Raw genomic sequence first — 25,436 nt, 5'->3', positions numbered from 1 at the left:
CTGTTTCCGAGGCCCCGCCTCCCGATGATGTAACAATCTCTTCGCGCATGTTCACAGTCTCCGGTTGGACGGTGTTTTCCTCTCCGCTCCGAGCTGAAGTGGGTCGGCTGTGTGTTCGGGAAAGACTTTTGTCTCTTCCGTCGGGATCACTGTCTGCGGGCCGAAGATATCACTTTCCCATCGGTGAGTATTGAGACCGATCCCGAGCGGGGAGATCCGATGTTGACCGTGAGCCCCGAACTGAGGGCCAGGAATTCATTTGTTTCCAAACTATCTGGGCTCGTCAGAAATGTGTCGACTTCACTTAATCTGCATTGAACGATACAAACCAGGAGCCCAGGCTGTCTGTTTCCGCAGAATTGAAATGGTAGTCCCGCCGACAGGTCACGTGAGACTGTGAGCCGCAGATTCGCCCCGCCCTCCGCTTTGTGACGCAAGATCACGTGGTGTGATGTTGGCCGCTGAGTCTTATTAACTTCCCCGAACTCTTCTCGTTTCCTGAGGCTCCTCACATTTGTCCTGGAGCTTTATGGCTGTTGTGTCTTCTCCCGGAGTGGGGTGGGTGAGAAAGGAGAACGTCCCAGGTTGTGGGGATCTTTGGTTTCACTGCCTGCTTTACCGAGGGACTGGGAAGTCTAGGGGAGAATGGTTCGAGCCTCAGCTCCCCGCAGTAGAGCTGAGCCACACATGTACTCCTGCACGTTCATAGCCCAGCGACGGCGGTCGCTCCAGTGTAATACAAATTTCCTGAAATGGTCCTGTTTTAACCTGGAAATGGAGTGATAGTATAACAGTAAAGGAAGCACAACGTTTCCCTGTAAATTATCCTGGAACCGATTTGTCTGTTATTCCTGGAAATGTGTACAGTGCAGTTGTTGCTGATGAGGTTCACTTGAATAATCTCAGGAATGATCGGATTTATATATGAGGAGCATTTGATGGCTCTGGACCTGTGCTCAATGGAGTTCAGAGGGACGGTGGGGGTGGTGGGGGGATGTATGGTTAAGTAAACCTAACGAATGCTGAAAAGCCTGGAAACAGTGGACACGGAGAGGATGTTTCCATTAGACAGAGAGTCTGTGATCTGACAGCACGGTCTCAGAATAAACTTGCTTCCCTTTAAAACTGAGATGAGAAAAAAAATTTGTCCAAAAGATGTCTGATATGTGGAATTTGTTGCCGCAGAATTTGTTTGAGTCTGCCATTTGGGTCTATTTGTGAAGATTAATATACTGATGATTGCTGAGTAGCTCAGGGTTACAGGAGGAAGGCAGGAATATGGTGTTGGAATAAAAATCAGCCCTGCTTGAATGGTTGAGTGGTGGAGCAGACAGATGGATTGAATCACCTAATTCTGTTCCTGTGTCTTGTGTCTTACCATGACTGAATGATGGCTCCTTCTTATCCCGTATTGTTTTGTGATGTGTGAGGGACAATCAAAGATTGTTCACTGAGATCATTATATTTGCCAACGTTTAAATTTCAGTGAGTTTTGTTCCTACTAACATTAAACAGAAATGTTTGGTCCTCCTTTTCATTGTTAACGTGCTTCATTATCTTTCATGTTAAAGTTAGACCTGCAGTGAGAGGTTTATTGGAAGAAAAACCACGACTGAAGACGAGGGAACAACAACAAGTGAACCAGCCCGAGGATTGAGAACATCAACTGGAGAGAACCCATCTGACTCAGAGATTCCAGTGATTCAGTCCGGAGAAAGTTTGGTGAGTCTCATTTACTCAAACACTGGTCCTTTAGACATTTCATACCTGTACAAAGGAAGGTAGGAAATAGTTGGGAGTAAGACAGAATGTGCCGAGAAGAACCAGTTATGCCAGTACCAGTCAGACCCAGTTGTGAAGAAGCTCCCCTCTCCCGCAATATTCCCTTTAAACTTTTCACCCTTCACCCTTAACCCATGTCCTCTGATTTTTTTTCTCCCCTAGCCTCAGTGGAAAAAGCCTGCTTGCATTCACTCTATCTATACCCATCATAATTTTATACATCTCTATCAAATCACCCCTCATTCTCCTACGCTCCAGGGAATAAAGTCCTAACCTATTCAACCTTTCTCTGTAACTCAGTTTCTCAAGTCCCGACAACATCCTTGTAAACCTTCTCTGCACTCTTTCAACCTTATTAATATCCTTCCTGTAATTCGGTGACCAAAACTGCACACAGTACTCCAAATTCCCCCTCACTAATGCAATATACAACCTCACCATTACATTCCAACTCTTATACTCAGTACTTTGATTTATAAAGGCCAATGTACCAAAAGCTCTCTTTACTGCCCTATCTACATGTGATGCCACTTTTCGGGAATTTTGTCTCAGTATTCCTAGATCCCTCTGTTATAGTGCCCTCCTCAGTACCCTACCATTTACCTTGTATGTTCTACCTTGGTTTGACTTTCCAAAGTGCAATACCTCACACTTGTCTGTATTATACTCCATCTGCCATTTTTCCAGCTGGTTCAGATCCCTCTGCAAGCTTTTAAAACCTTCTTCACTGTGCACTACACCTCCAATCTTTGTATCATCAACAAATTTGCTGATCCAATTTACCAAATTATTATCCAGATCATTGATATAGATGACAAATAACAATGGACCCAGCATTGATCCCTGTGGTACATCACTAGTCACAGGCCTCCACTCAGAGTAGCAATCCTCCACTACCACTCTCTGACTTCTCCCATTCTCAATTCCCAATCAAATTTATTACCTCACCATGTATACCTAGTGACTGAATCTTCCTAACTAACCTCCCATGCGGGACCCTGTTAAAGGCCGTACTGAAGTCCATGTAGACAACATCCACTGCCTTGCCTTCATCCACTTTCCTTGTAACCGCCTCGAAAATCTCTAATATATTTGTTAAACATGACCTACCATGCACAAAGCCATGTTGACTCTCCCTAATAAGTCCCTGTCTGTCTAAACAATTGTCAATCCTATCTCTTAGTACTCCTTCCAATAATTTACCCATGACCGACATCAAACTTACCAGCCTATAATTTCCTGGATTACTTTTAGAGCCTGCTTTAAACAACGGAACAACATGAGCTATCCTCCAAATCTCTGGCACCTCACCCGTAGATAACGACATTTAAATATATCTGCCAGGGCCCCTGCAATTTCAGCACTAGTCTCCTTCATGGTCCGAGGGAATACCCTGTCAGGTCCTGGAGATTTATCTACTCATCTCAAGGTAGCAAGCACCTCCTCCTCTTCTATCTGTATAGGTTCCATGACCTCAATACTTGTTTGCCTTATTTCCATTGACTCCATGCCAGTTTCCTTAGTAAATTCAGACACAAAAAAACCATTTAACATCTCCCCAATTTCTTTTGGTTCCATACATAGCCAACCACTCTGATCTTCAAGAGGACCAATTTTATCCCTTAACTATCCTTTTGCTATTAATATACCTGTGGAAGCTCTTACTATCCTTCACCTTGACTGCCAACGCTACCTCATGTCTTCTTTTAGCCCTCCTGATTTCTTCCTTAAGTATTTTTTTGCACTTTTTATACTACTCAAGTACCTTCTTTGCTCCCTATTTCTTATACATGTCATACATCTCTCTCTTCTTTATCAGAGTTCCATTATCCATCGAGAACCAAGGTTCCTTATTCTTATTCACTTTGCCTTTAATCCTGAGACTTTGTTCCCAGGGTGTACTCATGGGCCATCCAGAAATGATTTCAGCTGGTGACAGCCCTGTTTTCCCCTGTGGGGTAACCCTCATGTGGAATCGGGCTAATGGTCGGACCTTCAACCAAGTGAGTCCAGTCTCCACTGTTAGTCTGGCCAGTTTACTCTTCAGAGTGCCATTGGCTCTTTCCACTATAGCGGCGGCCCGTGGGTGGTGTACACAGTGGAATTGTTGCTTGATAGCTAGTTTGTTACATACTCCTTCATTTACTTTCACCATAAAGTGTGAGCCATTGTTGAACTCAGCATCTCTGGCTTGTACCTGGGAATTATTTCCCTTAATAATACCTTCACAACAGTCACAGCAGTATTAATGGTAGTTGGAACAGCTTCAATCCATCTACTAAACACATCTATAATAACTAAGCAGTATCTATAGCAATGTGCTCTAGGCAATTCGATAAAATGAACTTGTAGACACGAAAAAGATCCACCTGTCAAGGGAGTCGTACCCGGTGTGCAGGGTACAGGTTACCAACCATTCCCTCCTTTCCCAGGTGTGTACAATTATGTATATAATCGACCAATATTGGTAAAAACTGTGTAGGAACACAAACCTGTCCCGCTGGGAGATCCAAAAACCTAGGTCAGGGTCTTTCTGGCACCCCATCTGGGACCACAGTTTTCACTCCTCTTCAGAGGCATACCCCTGAGAAGAACAAAACTCGAGGTAGCTGTAGAGCGGTGAGTAAGTTCTTTACAAAGGTGGCATTACTAATGGGGTGGCCAGAGGAAGTCAGGAATCCCCATGTTCCCAGAGAGCCCTGTAGTCATGTACAATTCCAAATACATAACGGGAGTCTGTGTAAACGTTCCCACTTTAGTCTGTTGCTGGGATACAGGCACGAGTCAGAGCAAACAGCTCAGCCTTCTGGGCGGAGACAGCTGCTTCAAAAGAGGCCTGTTCAATTACTTCACTGTCCATCACTATTGCATAGTCAGAATATTGTTATCCTGCTGGATCCACAAAAGAGTTTCCATCCTCATAAAACGTTCCCTCAGGCTAGAGGGGATAGTACAGAATGGATGGGAGAGTCTGTCTTTCTTTCACAGTGATCCGGACGGGCGAGAGGGAGTATTACAGAATGGATGGGAGAGTCTGTCCTTATTTCACAGTGATCCAGACAGGCTAGAGGGGGTATTGCAGAATGGATGGGAGAGCCTGCCCTTCTTTCACAGTGATCCGGACAGGCTAGAGGGGGTATTGCAGAATGGATGGGAGAGTCTGTCCTTCTTTCACAGTGATCCGGACGGGCTAGAGGAGGTATTGCAGAATGGATGGGAGAGTCTGTCCTTCTTTCACAGTGATCCGGACGGGCTAGAGGGGGTATTGCAGAATGGATGGGAGAGTCTGTCCTTCTTTCACAGTGATCCGGACAGGCTAGAGGGAGTATTACAGAATGGATGAGAGAGTCTGTCCTTCTTTCACAGTGATCCGGACGGGCGAGAGGGAGTATTACAGAATGGATGGGAGAGTCTGTCCTTCTTTCACAGTAATCCGGACAGGCTAGAGGGGGTATTGCAGAATGGATGGGAGAGTCTGTCCTTCTTTCACAGTGATCCGGACAGGCTAGAGGGGGTATTGCAGAATGGATGGGAGAGTCTGTCCTTCTTTCACAGTGATCCGGACGGGCGAGAGGGAGTATTACAGAATGGATGGGAGAGTCTGTCCTTCTTTCACAGTAATCCGGACAGGCTAGAGGGGGTATTGCAGAATGGATGGGAGAGTCTGTCCTTCTTTCACAGTGATCCGGACAGGCTAGAGGGGGTATTGCAGAATGGATGGGAGAGGATGTGGTGTGGGATGGGATGAAGATCATCACCGGATGCGTTGCAAAGCGGGGGGCAAACATAAGTGGAGATGTGGAGAAAGCGAACCAGCTGAACAACTTCTTCAATAGGTTCGACAGCACAATCTCATCCTCACCGCAGAACTCCACACCAGGCTTACTTCCCTCACAGGAAAATAGCCACTCACAGGAGACCTTGCCCACGCCCAGGATTACGGCTGCACAGGTGGAAGGTCAACTGAGGAAGATCTGTACCAGCAAGGCGGCTGGACCGGATGTAGTTTCCCCACGATTACTAAGGGCCTGTGCGACTGAGCTGGGAGAACCACTACAGCGCATCTTCAACATGAGTCTAGATCAGAGAAGATTACCCAGACAGTGGAAAACATCCTGTATTGTCCCGGTACTGAAGAAACCACAACCAAAGGAGTTGAATGACTTCAGACCTGTTGCCTTGACGTCGCACGTGATGAAGACCATGGAGCGGCTGATAATACAGAATCTGAGGCCACAAACCAGGCACGCCCGGGATCCGCTTCAGTTTGTGTATAAGGAGAAGGTGGGAGTGGAGGATGCTATCACGTATTTGCTGCACAAATCACTCTCTCACCTAGATGGGGTCAGTTGTGCTGTGAGGATTACATTCCTTGACTTCTCTAGTGCCTTTAACACCATCCAGCCCAAGATCTTAAGGCACAAACTAATGGAGATGGGAGTAGACTCTCACATGGTGGATTGGATAGTGGACTACTTGACAGATAGACCTCAGTATGTGCGGTTGGGAGACTGTAGGTCTGACACGGTGGTCAGCAGCACAGGAGCGCCGCAGGGAACCGTACTCTCTCCGGTCCTGTTCACCCTGTACACATCAGACTTCCAATATAACTCGGAGTCCTGCCATGTGCAGAAGTTCACTGATGACACGGCCATAGTGGGGTGTGTCAGGAATGGACAGGAGGAGGAGTATAGGACACTGATACAGGACTTTGTGATATGGTGCAACTCAAGCTACCTGCGTCTCAATATTACCAAGACCAAGGAGATGGTGGTGGACTTTAGGAGATCTAGGCCTCATATGGAGCCAGTGATCATTAATGGAGAATGTGTGGAGCAGGTTAAGACCTACAAGTATCTGGGAGAACAGTTAGACGAGAAGCTAAACTGGACTGCCAACACAGATGCCTTGTGCAGGAAGGCACAGAGTCGACTGTACTTCCTTAGAAGGTTGGCGTCATTCAATGTCTGCAGTGAGATGCTGAAGATGTTCTATAGGTCAGTTGTTGAGAGCGCCCTCTTCTTTGTGGTGGCGTGTTGGGGAGGAAGCATTAAGAAGAGGGACGCCTCACGTCTTTATAAGCTGGTAAGGAAGGCGGGCTGTGTCGTGGGCAAAGTACTGGAGAGTTTAACATCGGTAGCTGAGCGAAGGGCGCTGAGTAGGCTACGGTCAATTATGGAAAACCCTGAACATCCTCTACATAGCACCATCCAGAGACAGAGAAGCAGTTTCAGCGACAGGTTACTATCGATGCAATGCTCCTCAGACAGGATGAAGAGGTCAATACTCTCCAATGCCATTAGGCTTTACAATTCAACTGCCAGGACTTAAGAACTTTTTTTAAGCTATTACTAATGCTTTTTGAGTTGGTGATTTAGATGCATATCATATTATTACTGAGTTAAGTATTGTATGTAATTAGTTTTTGCTACAACAAGTGTATGGGACATTGGAAAAAAGGTTGAATTTCCCCATGGGGATGAATAAAGTATCTATCTATCTATCTATCTTTCACAGTGATCCAGACGGGCGAGAGGGAGTATTACAGAATGGATGGGAGAGTCTGTCCTTCTTTCACAGTGATCCGGACGGGCGAGAGGGGGTATTGCAGAATGGATGGGAGAGTCTGTCCTTTCACAGTGGTCCGGACGGGCTAGAGGGGGTATTGCAGAATGGATGGGAGAGTCTGTCCTTCTTTCACAGTGATCCGGATGGGCTAGAGGGGGTATTGCAGAATGGATGGGAGAGTCTGTCCTTTCACAGTGATCCGGACGGGCTAGAGGGGGTATTGCAGAATGGATGGGAGAGTCTGTCCTTCTTTCACAGTGATCCGGACAGGCTAGAGGGGGTATTGCAGAATGGATGGGAGAGTCTGTCCTTCTTTCACAGTGATCCGGATGGGCTAGAGGGGGTATTACAGAATGGATGGGAGAGTCTGTCCTTCTTTCACAGTGATCCGGACAGGCTAGAGGGGGTATTGCAGAATGGATGGGAGAGCCTGTCCTTCTTTCACAGTGATCCGGACGGGCTAGAGGGGGTATTGCAGAATGGATGGGAGAGTCTGTCCTTTCACAGTGATCCGGACAGGCTAGAGGGTGTATTGCAGAATGGATGGGAGAGTCTGTCTTTCTTTCACAGTGATCCGGACGGGCTAGAGGGGGTATTGCAGAATGGATGGGCGAGTCTGTCCTTCTTTCACAGTGATCCGGACGGGCTAGAGGGGGTATTGCGGAATGGATGGGAGAGTCTGTCCTTCTTTCACTGTGATCCGGACAGGAGGGCTGACTTCATGGACTGAAATTGCCCAGAGATGGGTTATCACATCTTGGGTTCGGTCACTGTTGAAAGAATGTCTTACCAGATGTCCTATTTTCACCTCAGACTCCTTCCAGTATCGGAGTTGGCCCACGACAAAGTCTTGCCAGTCTCCCTCGGTGATGGAGGCCTGTTTCGACAGGGTGTAGGCAAGGAGCCCTAGTCTCTTTGGCTTGAACCCAGGGCAAACCCTGAAGGTGGTATGGGGAACCACCAAACCTGTCTGTCGCCAAAAGAAATCTGGAACTTCAGCCAGTAATGCAATGCCGTCTCTTACTTTAACCTCTCCAATCACCGTGACTGGGAATTTCTGTCACTCGGGGGGTGCATAATATTAGCTTTCCTCAGTTGAGCACCACGTAGGGTCATAACACAGAGTCACATGAGAGTCGGCCGCTGGCAGAAGGGGTTCAAATGTACTGGAGTCCAGATAAAGTGCTCACCACTGGGAGGTCAGTGGAAGCTATCAGTTGTTCGCAGTTCCAGCGTGATATCCTTGTCCGTGCTTCTCGACTTCCAACGGACAGTGCAAGTCTCTCCCTACGAGATTACACCCCTGTCTGGTGGTGACAGTAAATGAAACCTCACACTGGTTCCCCTGGAATTCCACCTGCGGTGGCTGGGTACGTGAATACGTACGTGCCGTGCCTTCGAACCCAAATAGAGTGATTGTAGCGTCTGATAGCTGGAATCCCTTTTCCGATACTATTTCCTGATCGAGAGTGGTTGTGGTTGCCCTCATATCAATCATAAACGGAACTGGAATTCCAGCAACTTGCAATATTACATTGGGCTCTTCCTGAGGGTTGGCACTCATGGTTGGAAGCATCTTCTTGTCAGTTTCTGAACGGGTTGTTGTCCCCACCTGTCCCTTGGTAGGTTTTTGTTCCCATTTCTGTTCCTCAGATATAGCCCGCTCGCGTCCTTCTTCCCGCTGAGCATATTCACCTTTAATATTAGTTCCCATCGGGGTTGATTGGAATTCAAAAGTTGGGTCCTAATGATATGTCAAAGCTCGTCGCATTCGATTTCGGTCATTGTCAGGCCAATCCATATTATTTGTTTTAATCATGTTGGCTAACTTAGTTGGTAAGCATTGGAGCAGTAGGGCATTGAACTGGGGGGACAGATTCCCATCATTAAAGGCTTGGTCTCCTGCGAAGGTGCCGTAGCAGGCCACAAATCGCTCTCAATAGTCTGGTCCCCATTCCCCAGGCTTACGTTTGCATTCAGGTACTTTAGTGATGTTTACAGGTTGCTGGAGAGCCCTTTCCAAAGCTTGAATGATCTGGTCCATCTGTTCATTCTCATTATGTTTTCCCGCCTGTAACTCCTGATAGGTTTGGTATCTCAATTCTGTCTTCCATTTCTGCCCTTAGCAGCTGAGAGAATCATGCAGGAGAGACCGAATAAATCTTGCAGAGTCGCATTAAACATTTGTATAGTACTGTGGACACACTGAGCAAACTGTGCTGGTTTTTCTTTTCTATCTGGGGCCTGATTCATGATCATTATCATTTCTTGAGGCTTCCAGGGTGCATACACAGGAATCACTGAGGGCTGTCCCTCCTCCTAGTCCTAGGGGGAGCATTTGCTACTGCTGTTCAGGAGGATTTAAACTAATGTGGCAGGGGGATAGGAACAAGTGCAGAGAGACAGAGGGGTGCAAAATGAGAGTAGAAGCAAAAAGTAGTAAGGTGAAAAGTCAAAGTGGCAGGCAGTCAAATCCAGGGCAAAAATCAAAAAGGGCCACTTTTCAACATAATTGTATAAGGGCTAAGAGTGTTGTAAAAACAAGCCTGAAGTCTTTGTGTGTCAATGCAAGGAGCATTCGTAATAAGGTGGATGAATTGAATGTGCAGATAGTTATTAATGAATATGATATAGTTGGAATCACAGAGACAAGGCTCCAGAGTGACCAAGGATAGGAGCTCAACATCCAGGGATATTCAATATTCAGGAGGGATAGACAGGAAAGAAAAGGAGGTGGGGTAGCGTTGCTGGTTAGAGAAGAGATTAACGCAATAGAAAGGTAGAAAGGAAGGACATTAGCCTGGAGGATGAGCAATCGATATGGGTAGAGCTGCGTAACACTAAGGGGCATAAAACGCTGGTGGGATTTGTGTACAGGCCACCTAACAGTAGTAGTGAAGTTGGGGATGGCATTAAACAGGAAATTAGAAATGCGTGCAAAAAAGGAACAGCAGTTATAATGGGTGACTTCAATCTACATATAGATTGGGTGAACCAAATTGGTAAGGGTGCTGAGGAAGAGGATTTCTTAGAATGTGTGCGGGATGGTTTTCTGAACCAACATGTCGAGGAACCAACTAGAGAGCAGGCCATTCTAGACTGGGTATTGAGCAATGAGGAAGGGTTAATTAGCAATCTTGTCATGCGAGGCCCTTTGTGTAAGAGTGACCATAATATGGTGGAATTCTTCATTAAGATGGAGAGTGACATAGTTAATTCAGAAACAAAGGTTCTGAACTTAAAGAAGGGTAACTTTGAAGGCATGAGATGTGAATTAGCTAAGCTAGACTGGCAAATGATACTTAAAGGGTTGATGGTGGATTTGCAATGGCAAGCATTTAAAGATTGCATGGATGAACTACGACAAGTGTTCATCCCAGTTTGGCAAAAGAATAAACCAGTGAAGGTAGTGCACCCGTGGCTGACAAGGGAAATTAGGGATAGTAAATTAGCCAGAAAAAGTGGCATACCTGAGAACTGGGAGAAATTCAGAGTCCAGCAGAGGAGGTCAAAGGGCCTAATTAGGAAAGGGAAAAAAGATTATAAAAGAAAGCTGGCAGAGAACATAAAAACTGACTGTAAATCTTTTATAGATATGTGAAAAGAAAAAGATTGGTTAAGACAAATGTAGGTCCCTTACAGTCAGAAACAGGTGAATTGATCATGGTGAACAAGGATATGGCAGACCAAGTGAATAACTACTTTGGTTCTGTCTTCACTAAGGAGGACATAAATAATCTTCTGGAAATAGTAGGGGACCGAGATGGAGGAACTGAGGGAAATACATGTTAGTAGGGAAGTGGTGTTAGGTAAATTGAAGGGATTAAAGGCAGATAAATCCGCAGGGCAAGATGGTCTTCATTCCAGAGTGCTTAAGGAAGTAGCCCAAGAAATAGTGGATGCATTAGTGATAATTTTTCAAAACTCCTTAGATTCTGGATCAGTTCCTGAGGATTGGAGGGTGGCTAATGTAACCCCACTTTTTAAAAAAGGAGGGAGAGAGAAACCGGGGAATTATAGATGGGTTAGCCTGACATCGGTTGTGGGGAAAGTGCTAGAGTCGGTTATCAAAGATGTGATAATAGCACATTTGGAAAGAGGTGAAATCATCCGACAAAGTCAGCGTGGATTTGTGAAAGGAAAATTTGTGAATCTTATAGAATTTTTTGAAGATGTAACTAGTAGAGTGGATGGGGAGAACCAGTGGATGTGGTATATTTGGATTTTCAAAAGGCTTTTGACAAGGTCCCACACAGGAGATTAGTGTGCAAACTTAAGCACACGGTATTGGGGGTATGGTATTGATGTGGATAGAGAATTGGTTGGCAAACAGGAAGCAAAGAGTGGGAATAAACGGGACCTTTTCAGATTGGCAGGCAGTCAGCAGTGGGGTACTGCAAGGCGCAGTGCTGGGACCCCAGTTGTTTACAATATATATTAATGATTTAGACGAGGCAATTAAATGCAGGATCTCCAAGATTGCGGATGACACGAAGCTGGGCAGCAGTGTTAGCTGTGAGGAGGATGCTAAGAGGATGCAGGGTGACCTGGCTAGGTTAGGTGAGTGGGCAAATTCAAGGCAGATGCAATTTAATGTGGTTAAATGTGACATTATTCACTTTGGCCTACTCCTGCATCTATTTTTTATGTTTCTATGTGTGGAATATTAAAATCTCCCACAATCACAAACTTGTGCTTATTACAAGTATCTGCTATCTCCTTACAAATTTGCTCCTCCAATTCTCGCTCCCGATTAGGTGGTCTATGATACCACCCTATAAGTGTCACTCCACCTTTCCCATTCCTCAGTTCCACCAAAAAAGGCTCCCTAGATGAGCCCTGTAATCTATCCTGTCACTGTCTATGCTGTAATATTTTCTCAGACAAGCAGTGCAACACCTCCCCCTCCTGCCCCTCCAATTCTATCACTCCTGAAGCAACGAAATCCAGGAATATTTAGTTGCCAATCACACCCCTCCTGCAACCATGTTTCACTAATAGATACAACATCATATTTCCAGTTATCAATCCATGCTCTAAGCTCATCTACCTTTCTTACAATGCTCCTAGCATTAAAATAGATGCATTCAAGAAACTCTCCACCTCTTCCTCTCTGTTTATCCCTAACTGTGCAAACAACTTTATTATCTTTTTTTTTCCTTCTCCCCTACATCTTTGGTCTGAGCGCTCCAACATCAGGGAGGAAGTTCAAATCAGCTCCGTGTTAAATGTTTAACCATCACGGTGACTGAAGGCAGCTGCAGGTTCATGAGGGACTGTCACTGTCAGATTCTGCAGTTCTTGTGGCTGCTCATTGCACCCAGGACTGAACCCCGGTCACTGAGCATTGGGGGAGTCTGTTCTACTGATGTTAGCCTTAAACTAGACTGCAGTTTAATATTGTGTATCTGTGAAAGATAAATCAGTTCTGTATCAAATCCCGTGTCTCAGGTACTTACTGTCTCTGCCACACTCACAATGTACACAAGAAACGCCATTCGGCCCATCTGGTTCCTGCCCATGTTTCTGTTCCATATCAGTATATGAAAATCTATCCCTGCCGTTCCCCTCTCACCCTCCCTATGATGACAGGTTGCAACTAGTCACCTCTCCGTGGGATAAGAGATTTCCCATAAATTTCATGGAAACATAGAAATCTACAACACATTACAGATGCTTTGGCCCACATTGCTGTGCCGACCATGTAACTTACTCTAGAAACTGCTTAGAATTACTCTACCACATAGCCACCCATTTTCCTAAGCTCCATGTACCTAACTAAGAGTCTCTTAAAAGACCCGATTGTATCCGCCTCTACCACCGTCACTGGCATTCCACACACACACCACTCTTTGCTTAAAAAACTTTGCTCTGATATTTCCTCTGTACCTACTTCCAAGCAGCTTAAACCTATTCCCCCTCGTGTTAGCTGTTTCAGCCCTGGGGAAAAAGCCTCTGGCTATCCATACGACCAATGCCTCTCATCATCTTATACACCTGTATGATTTTCTCCAGGCTGAATAAGACGATGAGCTCACTGTGATTTTGACGTTCTCTCTCTCTCTCGATCTCTCTCAGTAAAAGAACCTGCAGTCTTGTTACATAATGCACCTCTGAAGTCTGACAGCAGACTAGTGAGTGAATCTTCAATGGTGCAGAGTCAGAAACCAAAGTGTTGCCAGCCTGAGTCAGGGCTTTGAGGCTCCAGAGAGAGATGCGGTCTAGAGTTTACGAGGAGGAAGATGAATCAGACCAGCAGGATGTGGCTACAAAAGAAAGATTAGAAGCATTTGGAAACTGGTTGATCAAAAAAAAAGGTGGTTAATTTCTGCAAAATACTGATGGAAATCAACAGTCAGGCAACAATTGTGGAGAGGAATAAATAGACAATGTTTAGGCCGAGCCCCTTCAGCATGCCCAGCCTGTGTACTCCGCTGCTTAGTTGATGCCTGAACTGCAGAGTTCCTCCAGCGTTTTGTGTGCGTGCGTCTCTGTATTTCCAGCAACTGCAGAATCTCCTGTGTTTTATATCTGCATTTTACTTTGGCATTAGATACACGTTGATATTGAATATATTGTTTATGGGAGCCGCTTTCTGCGTTAAAACAGCTGCAGATTTTTCTATACACACGAAAAAAAATGAGGTATGGACATTGAACCGGTGCTTGCAGAAATGTTTAATGGCACTGTGATTACCCATAGGGCCATGAGTGAAAAATTTCGCCGTCGTTGAGGCACCGATGAAATGCGCAGGCGTCAGGCTGAGGACGTCCCCGAGTTTCACGCATGCGCGCAGTACACAGAAGACCTTGAAAATGTCGGCTGCAGGTAAGAGTGATTCTCCGTGTTTTTATCTTAAACATCAACTTTGGAATAATCCTGTGAATTTCGGACACCGTGACCCGCAATCCCGGACAGTCCTGTTCTCTCCCCTCTCTCTCAACCCCATGATCCGTACACGGGCCCCGGGGTGCTCCAGCTGAAGAGGGAATGGGAACCGATGGATCTCTCAGACAGAGCTGAGCTCCAGCTATCTAAATGCAAGGATTAGGAACTCGGAGAAAGGGAACAAAATCTTACATCACCAGTTGAGAAAATCGCCTTTGTTTTACTTCCAATAACAAACAAGAGAAAATCTGCAGATGCTGGAAATCTAAGCAACATACACAAAATGCTGGAGGAATTCAGCATTAGTACTCTTTTCCATCGATGCTGCCCGACCTGTTGAGTTCCTCCAGCATTTTGTGTGCGTTGCTTGTTCTACCTCCTCTTGCTCTGGTCTTTTCTACCGGTGAGAACATGTTTTGTCCCATCCTCTCTGGGTACGTAATGATATCAAACACCTTTGCCCTGGGCAACAAGTAGCTTTCACATCACAAATGTGCCAGACTCCAATGAGACAGACTACTGCCCTTCCCTTCATATTCATTGGCATTACCATCACTGAGTTCACCACCGTCAGTCATCTGGAGGAGGGTTCAGGGGAAATGTTTATGTAGAGTCCATAAACTGGTGTTACCTGTGTGCATGTGGTGTTGCTAAAGTTGCTGGAGAATTTGCAAGTGGGAAGAAGTGGAGTGATATTTGGAAATCTGACTTTTTAAAGTGTAATTTAGCAAGCAAACCACATATGGACAATATGCAAAAGCTTTGGTGAGAAAATCCTTCATTACCCATTACAGGCCTGCTACATAGGTTGTGTGAGAGTGCAGATGAACTCGATCGAACCCAGAGGAGATCAAAGTTCCTATCGACCGTGATTTGCCAGCTGTGAAAATGAATATATCTCTATATAAAATTCACTGTGCACATGTTGTCACTGGGTAAAAAATGCACAGTACAAGATTCATGTGCACACTGGTTATTACAAATTAGAGGGAATATTGGAGGGAAGGAGGGGAGACCTCCAGTGTCCCTGATGCCCTCACCTACAAGATGTGCATCCAGCTTCAGCTTGTAACCCTGCACTTTAAGGTGTTGGATCTTGAAATGGGTGAATTCCAGATCATCCAGCAGTAGGAGGGGGTGAAAGATATGACATGAAGAGAGGTGAGTTACACCCAAGGTGCAGGACACAGGAAACTGGGTGAGAGTCAGGAAGGAGAATGAGGTTAAATAGCCATCGCAGAGTACTCCAGTGGCCATGCCCGCACAACAACAAGTGGAACACTTTAGAAACTGTTGGGGGGAGGAAAGTCAAAGGGCTGATAAGTGGATTTGTTAGTTAGGGGAACAGAACAACAGGCAACTAATATCTTAGTGGTAAGGCTTACTAGAGGTAGTGGGGGTTGGGGCTGATATGGTTAAAGTAAGTTGTAGGGGGAATGGGAGCCAGAAAGACAGAACAGATAGTGGAGATGGTGAATTGAATTGACTTTATTATGCACATCCTTCATATGGATGAGGAGTAGAAATATTTACGTTACATTACTGTCTAAATGTGCAATGTGTAATTGAAATTGATTTAAAATAATTAGTTTGTATATAGGACAGTCTAGAAAACATAGAAATCAATTATTCAGTCTGATGGCCTGGTGGAAGGTGATGTCCCGGAACCTGTTGGTCCTTTTGCTGTGGTACCGGTTCCTGGATTGTAGCGGCAGGAACAGTTTGTGGTTGTGGTGAATTTGGTTCCCGATATCCTTTGGGCCCTTTTTATAAAAAATCCATACCCCTACCATCCAGGCTCACATCCAAACTTCTTTTAAACGGTGAAACCGAGCTCATATTCACCACTTGTGCTGGCATCTCATTCCACACTCTCACAACCATTTCAGTAAAGAGCTTTTCCACATGTTCCCATTAAATTTTCACCTTCCCCACTTACCCCTGACCTCTGGTTGTCATCCCACCCACCCTCAGTGGAAAAAGCTGCTTGCATTTATTTACCCAATCTTCTCCCTCATCATTTTGTATACGTCCAACAAATCCTCAAAGCAATGTATAATTTCCGTGTTTATGTTTAGAACTTTGTTAGGTGTATAAGATGATGAGGAGTATTGATCGTGTGGATAGCCAGAGGATTTTTCCCAGGGCTGAAATGTCTAACACGAGGGAGCAGACTTTTCAGGTGCTTGGAAATAGATACCAAGGGGATGTCGGGGTAAGTTTTCTACACAGAGACTGGTGGGTGCATGGAATGCACTGCCGGCTTTTTCGGTGAGAGTGTTTCAGTTACTGTGGGGCCAGGCAGCTCAGTGGGAACAGGGAATAATACCAATGGAGAGAGTCAAACTGAGCCAAGTCACAAATTGACGATGGCAGAAATGCCCCATTCTTAGAGAGACAGGAAGAACATCAGACAGTTTGATGATCATTCCAGATATGGTGATATGGACTTTGTGATATGGTGCAACTCAAACTACCTGCGTCTCAATATCACCAAGACCAAGGAGATGGTGGTGGACTTTAGGAGATCTAGGCCTCATATGCAGCCAGTGATCATTAATGGAGAATGTGTGGAGCAGGTTAAGACCTACAAGTATCTGGGAGTACAGTTAGACGAGAAGCTAGACTGGACTGCCAACACAGATGCCTTGTGCAGGAAGGCACAGAGTCGACTGTACTTCCTTAGAAGGTTGGCGTCATTCAATGTCTGTAGTGAGATGCTGAAGATGTTCTATAGGTCAGTTGTGGAGAGCGCCCTCTTCTTTGTGGTGGCGTGTTGGGGAGGCAGCATTAAGAAGAGGGACGCCTCACGTCTTAATAAGCTGCTAAGGAAGGCGGGCTCTGTCGTGGGCAAAGTACTGGATAGTTTAACATCGGTAGCTGAGCGAAGGGCGCTGAGTAGGCTACGGTCAATTATGGAAAACCCTGAACATCCTCTACATAGCACCATCCAGAGACAGAGAAGCAGTTTCAGCGACAGGTTGCTATCGATGCAATGCTCCTCAGACAGGATGAAGAGGTCAATACTCCCAAATGCCATTAGGCTTTACAATTCAACCGCCAGGACTTAAGAACTTTTTAAAAGCTATTATTAATGCTTTTTGAGAGAGTGATTTAGATGCATATCATATTTTTACTGAGTTAAGTATTGTATGTAATTAGTTTTGCTACAACAAGTGTATGGGGCATTGGAAAAAAATGTTGAATTTCCCCATGGGGATGAATAAAGTATCCATCCATCCATCCATCCATCCATCCATCCCAGCACTGTGCCCAGTCAGGAGATAGTTTCTCTCACCAACTTCGGTTCAACCTCACTGTAACAGTGTGATGTCATATCACACCTTGACAACTCAAGTGATCTCATCTGAAATGTTGTCCTACACCCATCGATGGATTTTGTAAATCTTTTTACAGGTTAAAAATGACAAGGAATTTGTCTACGGGAATCCCGAACACAACACACCAGTTTTGCTGTCTCTGTCCAGATACTTAAGAAGAGGAGCAAGAGATTCACACAATCATCCTTCCTGCTCAGACTGTGGGGAGGGATTCACTCGATCATCTGACCGACTGGCACGCCCGTCATTTCAAACAGGTGGGGAACCCATTCATCTGCTCAGACAGTGGGAATAGATACAGTTGGACATTTCATCTAAAGGGCAAGGCCATTCACCTATCCTGTGTGTGGGAAGGGATTCAGTCGGTCTTTCCACCTGTGGACACACCAGTCAGTTCACACTGGGCAGAGGCTGGTCATCTGCTGAATTTGTGGTGAAGGATTCACTCGGTCATATGACCTAATGGCTCATCAGCGAGTTCACACCAGGGAGTGGCCGTTCACCTGCTCAGACTGTGGGAAGGGGTTCACTCATTCATCTAATCTGAAGGTACATCAGCGAGTTCACACTGGGGAGAGGCCATTCACCTGCTCACACTGTGGGAAGGGATTCACTCAGTCATCCCACCTACAGAATCATCAGCGAGTTCACACTGGGGAGAGGCCGTTCACCTGCTCAGACTGTGGGAAGGGATTCACTTGCTCATCTGATCTGAAGAAACATCAGCGAGTTCACACTGGGGAGAGGCCATTCACCTGCTCAGACTGTGGGAAGGGATTCACTCGGTCATCTTTTCTGAAGCTACATCAGAAAGTTCACACTGGGGAGTGGCCGTTCACCTGCTCAGACTGTGGGAAGGGATTCATTCTGTCATGCAATCTGAAGGTACATCAGCGAGTTCACACTGGAGAGAGGCCGTTCACCTGCTCAGACTGTGGGAAAGGATTCACTCAGTCATTTAAACTGAAAATACATCAGCGAATTCACAGTGGAGAGCGACCATTCACCTGCTCAGATTGTGGGAAGAGATTCACACAGTCAGCCCAGCTACGAGCACACAGGTCAGTTCACACTGGGGAGAGGCCGTTCACCTGCTCAGAATGTGGTAAGGGATTCACTCAGTCATCTCAGCTACTGAGCCACCAGTCAGTTCACACTGGGGAGAGGCCGTTCACCTGCTCAGACTGTGGGAAGGGATTCACTCAGTCATACACCCTACTGGTTCACCAGCGGCTTCACACCGGGGAGCGGCCGTTCACCTGTTCGGACTGTGGGAAGCGATTCACTGAGTCATCTAAACTGAAGGTACATCAGAGAGTACACACTGGGGAGCGGCCTTTCATCTGCTCAGAATGTGGGAAGGGATTCATTCAATCATGCAATCTGAAGGTACATCAGCGAGTTCACACTGGGGAACGACCGTTCACCTGCTCAGACTGTGGGAAGGGATTCACTCGGTCATCTGAACTGAAGGTACATTGGAGAGTTCACACTGGGGAGCGGCCTTTCATCTGCTCAGAATGTGGGAAGGGATTCATTCAATCATGCAAACTGAAGGTACATCAGCGAGTTCACACTGGGGAACGACCGTTCACCTGCTCAGACTGTGGGAAGGGATTCACTCGGTCATCTGAACTGAAGGTACATTGGAGAGTTCACACCGGGGAGCGGCCGTTCACCTGTTCGGACTGTGGGAAGGGATTCACTCTGTCATCTAAACTGAAGTTACATCAGAGAGTTCACACTGGAGAGAGGCCGTTCACCTGCTCAGACTGTGGGAAGGGATTCACTCAGTCCTCCCACCTACAAGCACACCGGTCAGTTCATACTGGGGAGAAGCCGTTCACCTGCTGAAGCCTGAATTATACCTCTGCATAGACGCTATGCCATTGTGAGCATTTCTACTTGTGAGTTCGTGTGTCTGCGTCGCTCTGCCAAAACGCTAGTTGGTGTTGGGGTTCTGTGCTACTGTGTTGAATTGACTCATGTTGAGTTGGGAACAATGGCGACTGCTGACTACGTCTTGTTGGAGTTGGAGCTAATCAATGTTGCAGAAGTGTTACTTCTATTGAAATTACTGCAACGCAGAAAAATGAGCAGTTTTTCCATTACTTTGTGCAGTCCGCGATGTCCAAAGCAATGTTGGTGGAAATTTCTTTGCACGATTTTGATGCCATTTTCAAGTTTTTATTGTCTGCCAATGAAGAGTCGTGCACATGTACATATTTTCTGACTACCTCACCTAACCTCTCCTTGATGTAGTCCACCTTCCAACTTCAAAGCAACAGGAAATGCACAGGAGGAAACTGGCTGCTGCCAAGTGGACCAATCACAGTACCTGCAGTCTGTGTTGCCGTGACGTGTAGCTACATTTTTGGGAATGTGCGCGTTAGGCTACATTAGGCGAAGGACTCTCATGGAGGCGCTACATGGAGTAGGTTGCATTCCAGCTTTGCTCCGTTCATTTTAAATTTACTTACCACCCCTTTAATATCTTTATCAAAGTGTTTATAACACTTTTATATGTTTGAATTTGAATTTTAATCGACTGAAATGGCTTACAGAGGAAGAAGGCAGTGAAAATGGAAAGAAAGAAGATGTCTTTGAACAGCCTAAAAAGTTGCAACTTACTTTACTGGCTATCTAGAATCTTTTGGATGAAGAACTTGATAAAAGATTTATTACCTTGGAATTATGGTTAAAGGAGAGCGAAGGTATATTGGCAACACTTGAAAAGAAGAACGAAAAACAGCAGCGGCAAATTTCAGAGTTTATTAAAGCTGGGAAACAGAGAGATCGCAAATTGAATTCTTTGGAAATGAAATGAAGTTCAACCACTCAAACCCTGGAGCAGAACAAAATCAAGATTACTGATTTGGAGAGTCGAAGCCACAGACTGAATTTGTGAATAATAGACTCAGTGAGGACATTGAGAGCCGGGATCTTACTCAGTTTTTTTCTCAATGCTTCATCTAAGAGCATTTTTCAATCTTTTTTATTGGTTTCCAAATAAAGAATATACAAATTGGAAGAGGAGTTTAACAAGTAGATAATATAAAAAAACATATAAACAGCATATAATGTCAAAATCAAATAGATAAAATGCTTCCTCTGGAATAATCCCAAAAATTGCTGTAAGTGGATTACGTTGAACATCCGCATCTATAACTTTAGATAATATTCCAAACACATCCCACCAAAAATTATTTAAACTTAACACATGAATAAAACAGTTGAGTCAGAGTAGCCACTTTTGTGTTACATCTGTCACAAATAGGGCTTATATTAGGAAAAAATATGTGCCAATTTATCTTTGGACATATGGGCCCTGTGTACTATCTTAAAAATTCTTAATGGAGGTCTTTGGCTCGGAGGTATTTTCTTCCCTTCCTGCACTCAACCGCACTCATCGGGCGCTGAAACCAAAACCACGTCATGTAATTCTTCGATGTCACAATGTGAATACTAAGGAGCACTTCATTCGGATTGCTCATCAGAAAGGAGTTACTGAGCATGAGAATCTTCAGTTTCATTTTGTTGAAGATTTTTGTCCTGAGGTGATGCAAGAAAGATTGCATTTTAAAATGGTGATGTCAGAATTATATCAGAGGAATCTTTGTCCAGCATTGTTATATCCCTTTCACCTAAGGGTTGCTCTGCCCAATAAATCATTCAAATGCTTTAAATCCGTGAATGAAGCAAAACAATTTCTCAAAGAGGTAAGCTTGAACGCAGATGTCTAATGTTTTGAAGATCAACATTTGAGCTTGGATGTCTCTGAAATTTACCATTCCTTTATGTCTGTGTGTATCTGGTTTATTAGTTAACAGCCAGCTTATAGATTTGGACACTTTAGAACTTTGCCCTTGGGTTGATTACAGTTGTACTGTGTTTTGACATTCGGATGTTTATGATGTTTCCATGTTAAAGTTTCTTTCTTTTTCCTTCATTGTTTTACTTTTTTTATTTTTAATTGTTTGCTTTTGAAAATCATTATGACTTTGATATGCTGATTATTTCCTTTTTCTTGAAATATTATTAAGATTGTATTTTGTGTCATTTTTTAAGACCTTTTCTTTTAAAATGGTCTGCAATTGGCTGTTTTTCTCTAACATCTGCTTGACATTCCTCTTGTAATATTTTGACTATGGGTGGTTTGTTTTTTATTTTTTTAAATTTGGAGATCTGCCTCAAGGGAGACGGGGGTAGGGAGGTTCTTAGATAGTTGTCTGGCTGTCTATTGGCCAGGTGTTCGGTCTTTGTGGGTGGGGTGGTAGGGCTATTTTTAGTCTAGTATTTTTCTTTTGGGCTGAATTGAAACTACAAAAATGTCTGTATTGTCGTAACTTCCGTTTCCTCTTTAAACTATTTTCCCTCCTCCTGATTCGTGAGTTTCCTATGCATTGTGGTTAACCCTTTACATACTACATTGTTTATTTAAGGAAAATGGATATTATTAATTAATTTTGTCATTATTAATTTTGTTTCATGGAATACGAACGGTTTGAATCATCCAATTAAATGGAAGAAGATTTTTAGAGTTTTTCATAGACTGAATGCTCAGATTATTTTTGCGCAGAAGACATGTGAGTAAGGAGGATAATCAGCACTTATTTAGGTTTTGGAAATGCCAACAGTTTCACTCTAACTCATCGACTAAGGTGAAAGGTGTTTCTTTTTTTTATATAGACTCCTAGATTTCATTTGTTCACTATGATACAATTTCAGACCAATATGATAGACTTCTATTAAACACCGGTTAACTTTATAACAATAAATTAGTTTTGGTTAATATTTATGCACTTAATACTGACTATCCTGAATTCCTTAAGCACTTTTTTGCATTTCTTCCCAATTTAAATGAATATATGGTAATAATGGGTGGAGATTTTAATTGTTGTCTGAAACGTATGATGGATAAGTCTGTGCCTAATCAGGTACTTACAAACAAATCTGCTATTTTTATTAATTCCTTCTTAGTTGACTCTGGAATTTTAGAAATTAGGAGGTTTTTACATCCTAATGAAAAAGAGTTCTCTTTTTTCTCATGTATATCATAATTACTCTAGATTCCTTTACATCTTTATTGATTTTCGATTAGTTTCATTTGTCACTGCCTGTGAATATGATACAATTGCCATTTCCGATCATGCACCTTTGAAATTATCAGTTAAGTTAACTGATGTAACCTTTGGTACTAAACAATGGCGGTTCAACTCTATTTTACTTCACGGCTTAAATTTTATTAATTTCATTAAAGGACAGATTGCCTTTTTCTTTTCAGCTAACTCAACGGAAGAAATTTTCAGTGGGATATCACGTGATGCCTTTAAAACATATATCCGAGGGTAAATTATTTCACACTCTGCTGGATTGAAGAATCAAATTAATAATGAAATACGTACATTGGTTGATAAGATTAAAGAAATTGATAGAAAATATTCTATTGCTCCCAATTTGAAGCTTTATAAAGAGAGAGTTGAACTTCAGATGCAACATCATTTGTTATTAACATCCCCGATTGAAAATCAGTTACTTAAAACTAAGGGTCATTTTATATATTTGGTGACATATTAGGTAAATTATTGGCTAACCAATTAAAAGCTGCTTTGGCAAAACTTCAGATTAATAGGGTTCGTAAACGGATGGTACTTTGACGGTTGACCATGATGAAATTAATATTTTTTCAAGAATTTTATACCAATTTATACCAATCAGAATTTCCTGATGATTCTACCATAATGCATGAATTTTTAAGGAAATTAAATATTCTGAAATTATCAGTTGATGAACGTTTAGTATTAGACACACCCATTACTGAAGAGGAAATAAAGAATGCAATTTATTCATTGAATTCCGGTAAAGCACGTGGTCGGGATGAATATACAGCTGAATTTTTAAAATCTTTTTCCTATTTACTTTCTCCCTGGTTAGGTAAAAATTTTTACCTTTATTTGTATGTAAGTTACCACAAACATTTTATGAAGCATCTATTTATTTAATTCCTAAAAATGATAAAAATCTCACTGAATGTGCATCAGATTTGTGATATCTTTGTGAATGTTGAATCTAAAATCCTTTCTCAAATATTAGCAATTAGATTGTTGAAGATATTGCCTGCCACAAATTGTCTCCGAGCATCAGACAGGATTTATTAAAAATTATTATACACATTGTAATGTTTGGAGGTTAATGAACATTGTATAGACTACTTTATCTAAGACTCCAGAACGTGTTTTCTCGCTCGATGCTGAGAAGGCGTTTGATACATTTGAATGGGAATATTTGTTTAAAATTCCTGAGAAACTTAATTTTAGTCCAAAATTTATATCTTGGATCCAATTGATATAACATATACCTTTGGCTTCTGTTTCACTAATGATCAGAGATCCCCTTTCTTTAGGCTCTTCCAAGGTACTAGTCAAGGCTGTCCTTTGAAACCCTTACTATAAGATATTAGCCTGGAGACCTTGGCAATTGCTATTCGTGATTCACCCAGTATATTTGGTGTTACTCATGGGAATGGGACGCGTAAAGTATCACTATATGCAGATGACCTTTCGCTATATATTTCTAATCCAGAGAAATCCATTCCTGCAGTAATAACACAACTTGCTCAGTTTAGTAGTTTTTCTGCTTATAACCTGAATCTTAATAAAAGTCTGCTTTCTCCACTAAATATGCAAGTCTCAATTTATAGACAGTCACCATTTAGATTGCTGATTATTTTATTTATTTGGGTGTTAAAATTACTAAGAAGCACAACGATTTATTTAAAGTTAATGTTTACCCTTAATTGATCATGCTAAACAATTGTTTACTAAATGGTCCCCATTATCCTTATCCTTGATTGGCTCCATTAATGCTATTAAGAGGATTATTTTACCTAAATATCAGTACCTATTTCAGGCGGTATCAATTTTTATCTCTAACTTTTTTATATACTATTGATTCTAAAATTTCTGCATATATATGGCAGAATAGAAATCCCAGGTTATATTAGAAATATTTACAGAAATCAAAAAAAGGAAGGCGGCTTGGTTTTGCCGGATCCTAGATTTTATTATTGGGAATTAATATTCGATATTTAACGTTTTGCACACAAGAGTTGGATGAACCTTGAGCGGGAGTCTCGACCGAAGTTTTCATTGGCTTCTATTTTACGGGCTGTGCTTTCCTTTGCACTTACTAAATTTAATAAGCAAATGGTAATTCCAATAATTAAGCATACAATAGGAATATGGTTTCAATGTCGGCAATTTTTTGGACCAAATAAATATATACTGTCAAGTTCTATGACATCTATTTTTTTCTTTCAACCATTTAGAATTGATCAAGCTTTTCTTTTATGGAAAACAAAGGGAATATCATGTTTTCGTGATTTATTTATGGATAATCTTTTATGGCTTTTGAACAGTTTTCTAATAAAAAATAATTTGCCTGGATCACTCTTTTTCAGATATTTACAGATTAGAAACCTTTGAAGGTTATTTTGCCTTCCGTTCTGATATCACATCAAATTGAAGTTACGGAAAAAAATAAGTTTAAATCCAGATCAGAAGAGTTTAATATCATTTATTTAGATTTAATTATGAAAATACGCTTAGATACTTCTGATAAAATTAAGAATGAGTGGGAAAGATAACTTGGGATACCTTTACCTATACAGAAATGGGAGAAAGTTCTGGAACTAGAAAATACCTCTTCAGTGTGTGTCAGACATGCCTTCATGCAATTTAAGGTGGTTCATCGGGCTCGTATGTCCAAGGATAAGTCCTCTTCTAAAAAAAATATTGGAAGGGTATTTTGAGATATTATCTCAGTAGTTCTGTGTATTGATTTACAACCACATCCTAT

The 25,436-nt window shown here is 43.1% G+C and overlaps 1 protein-coding gene across 2 annotated transcripts; it reads left to right on the top strand.

Annotated features, from left to right (window-relative positions):
- On the top strand, positions 1-25,024 carry LOC140722644 (uncharacterized). Of its 2 annotated transcripts, none has more exons than XM_073037361.1 (4): positions 1-183; positions 1,576-1,722; positions 14,053-14,178; positions 17,656-25,024. In XM_073037361.1, the coding sequence occupies exon 4, from the start codon at positions 18,042-18,044 to the stop codon at positions 19,431-19,433; it is 1,392 nt and encodes a 463-aa protein (XP_072893462.1). In that variant the 5' UTR covers positions 1-183; positions 1,576-1,722; positions 14,053-14,178; positions 17,656-18,041; the 3' UTR covers positions 19,434-25,024. The 2 variants fall into 2 exon arrangements, with proteins under 2 accessions (XP_072893462.1, XP_072893461.1); XM_073037360.1 differs by having other exon boundaries at positions 1,572-1,722.
- The last annotated feature ends 412 nt before the right edge of the window (positions 25,025-25,436 follow it).

This window comes from Hemitrygon akajei, unplaced genomic scaffold, assembly GCF_048418815.1.
Source record: "Hemitrygon akajei unplaced genomic scaffold, sHemAka1.3 Scf000082, whole genome shotgun sequence".
In the NCBI taxonomy this organism is placed as follows: Eukaryota; Metazoa; Chordata; class Chondrichthyes; order Myliobatiformes; family Dasyatidae; genus Hemitrygon; species Hemitrygon akajei.
This window is presented reverse-complemented; position numbering and strand designations above follow the sequence as displayed.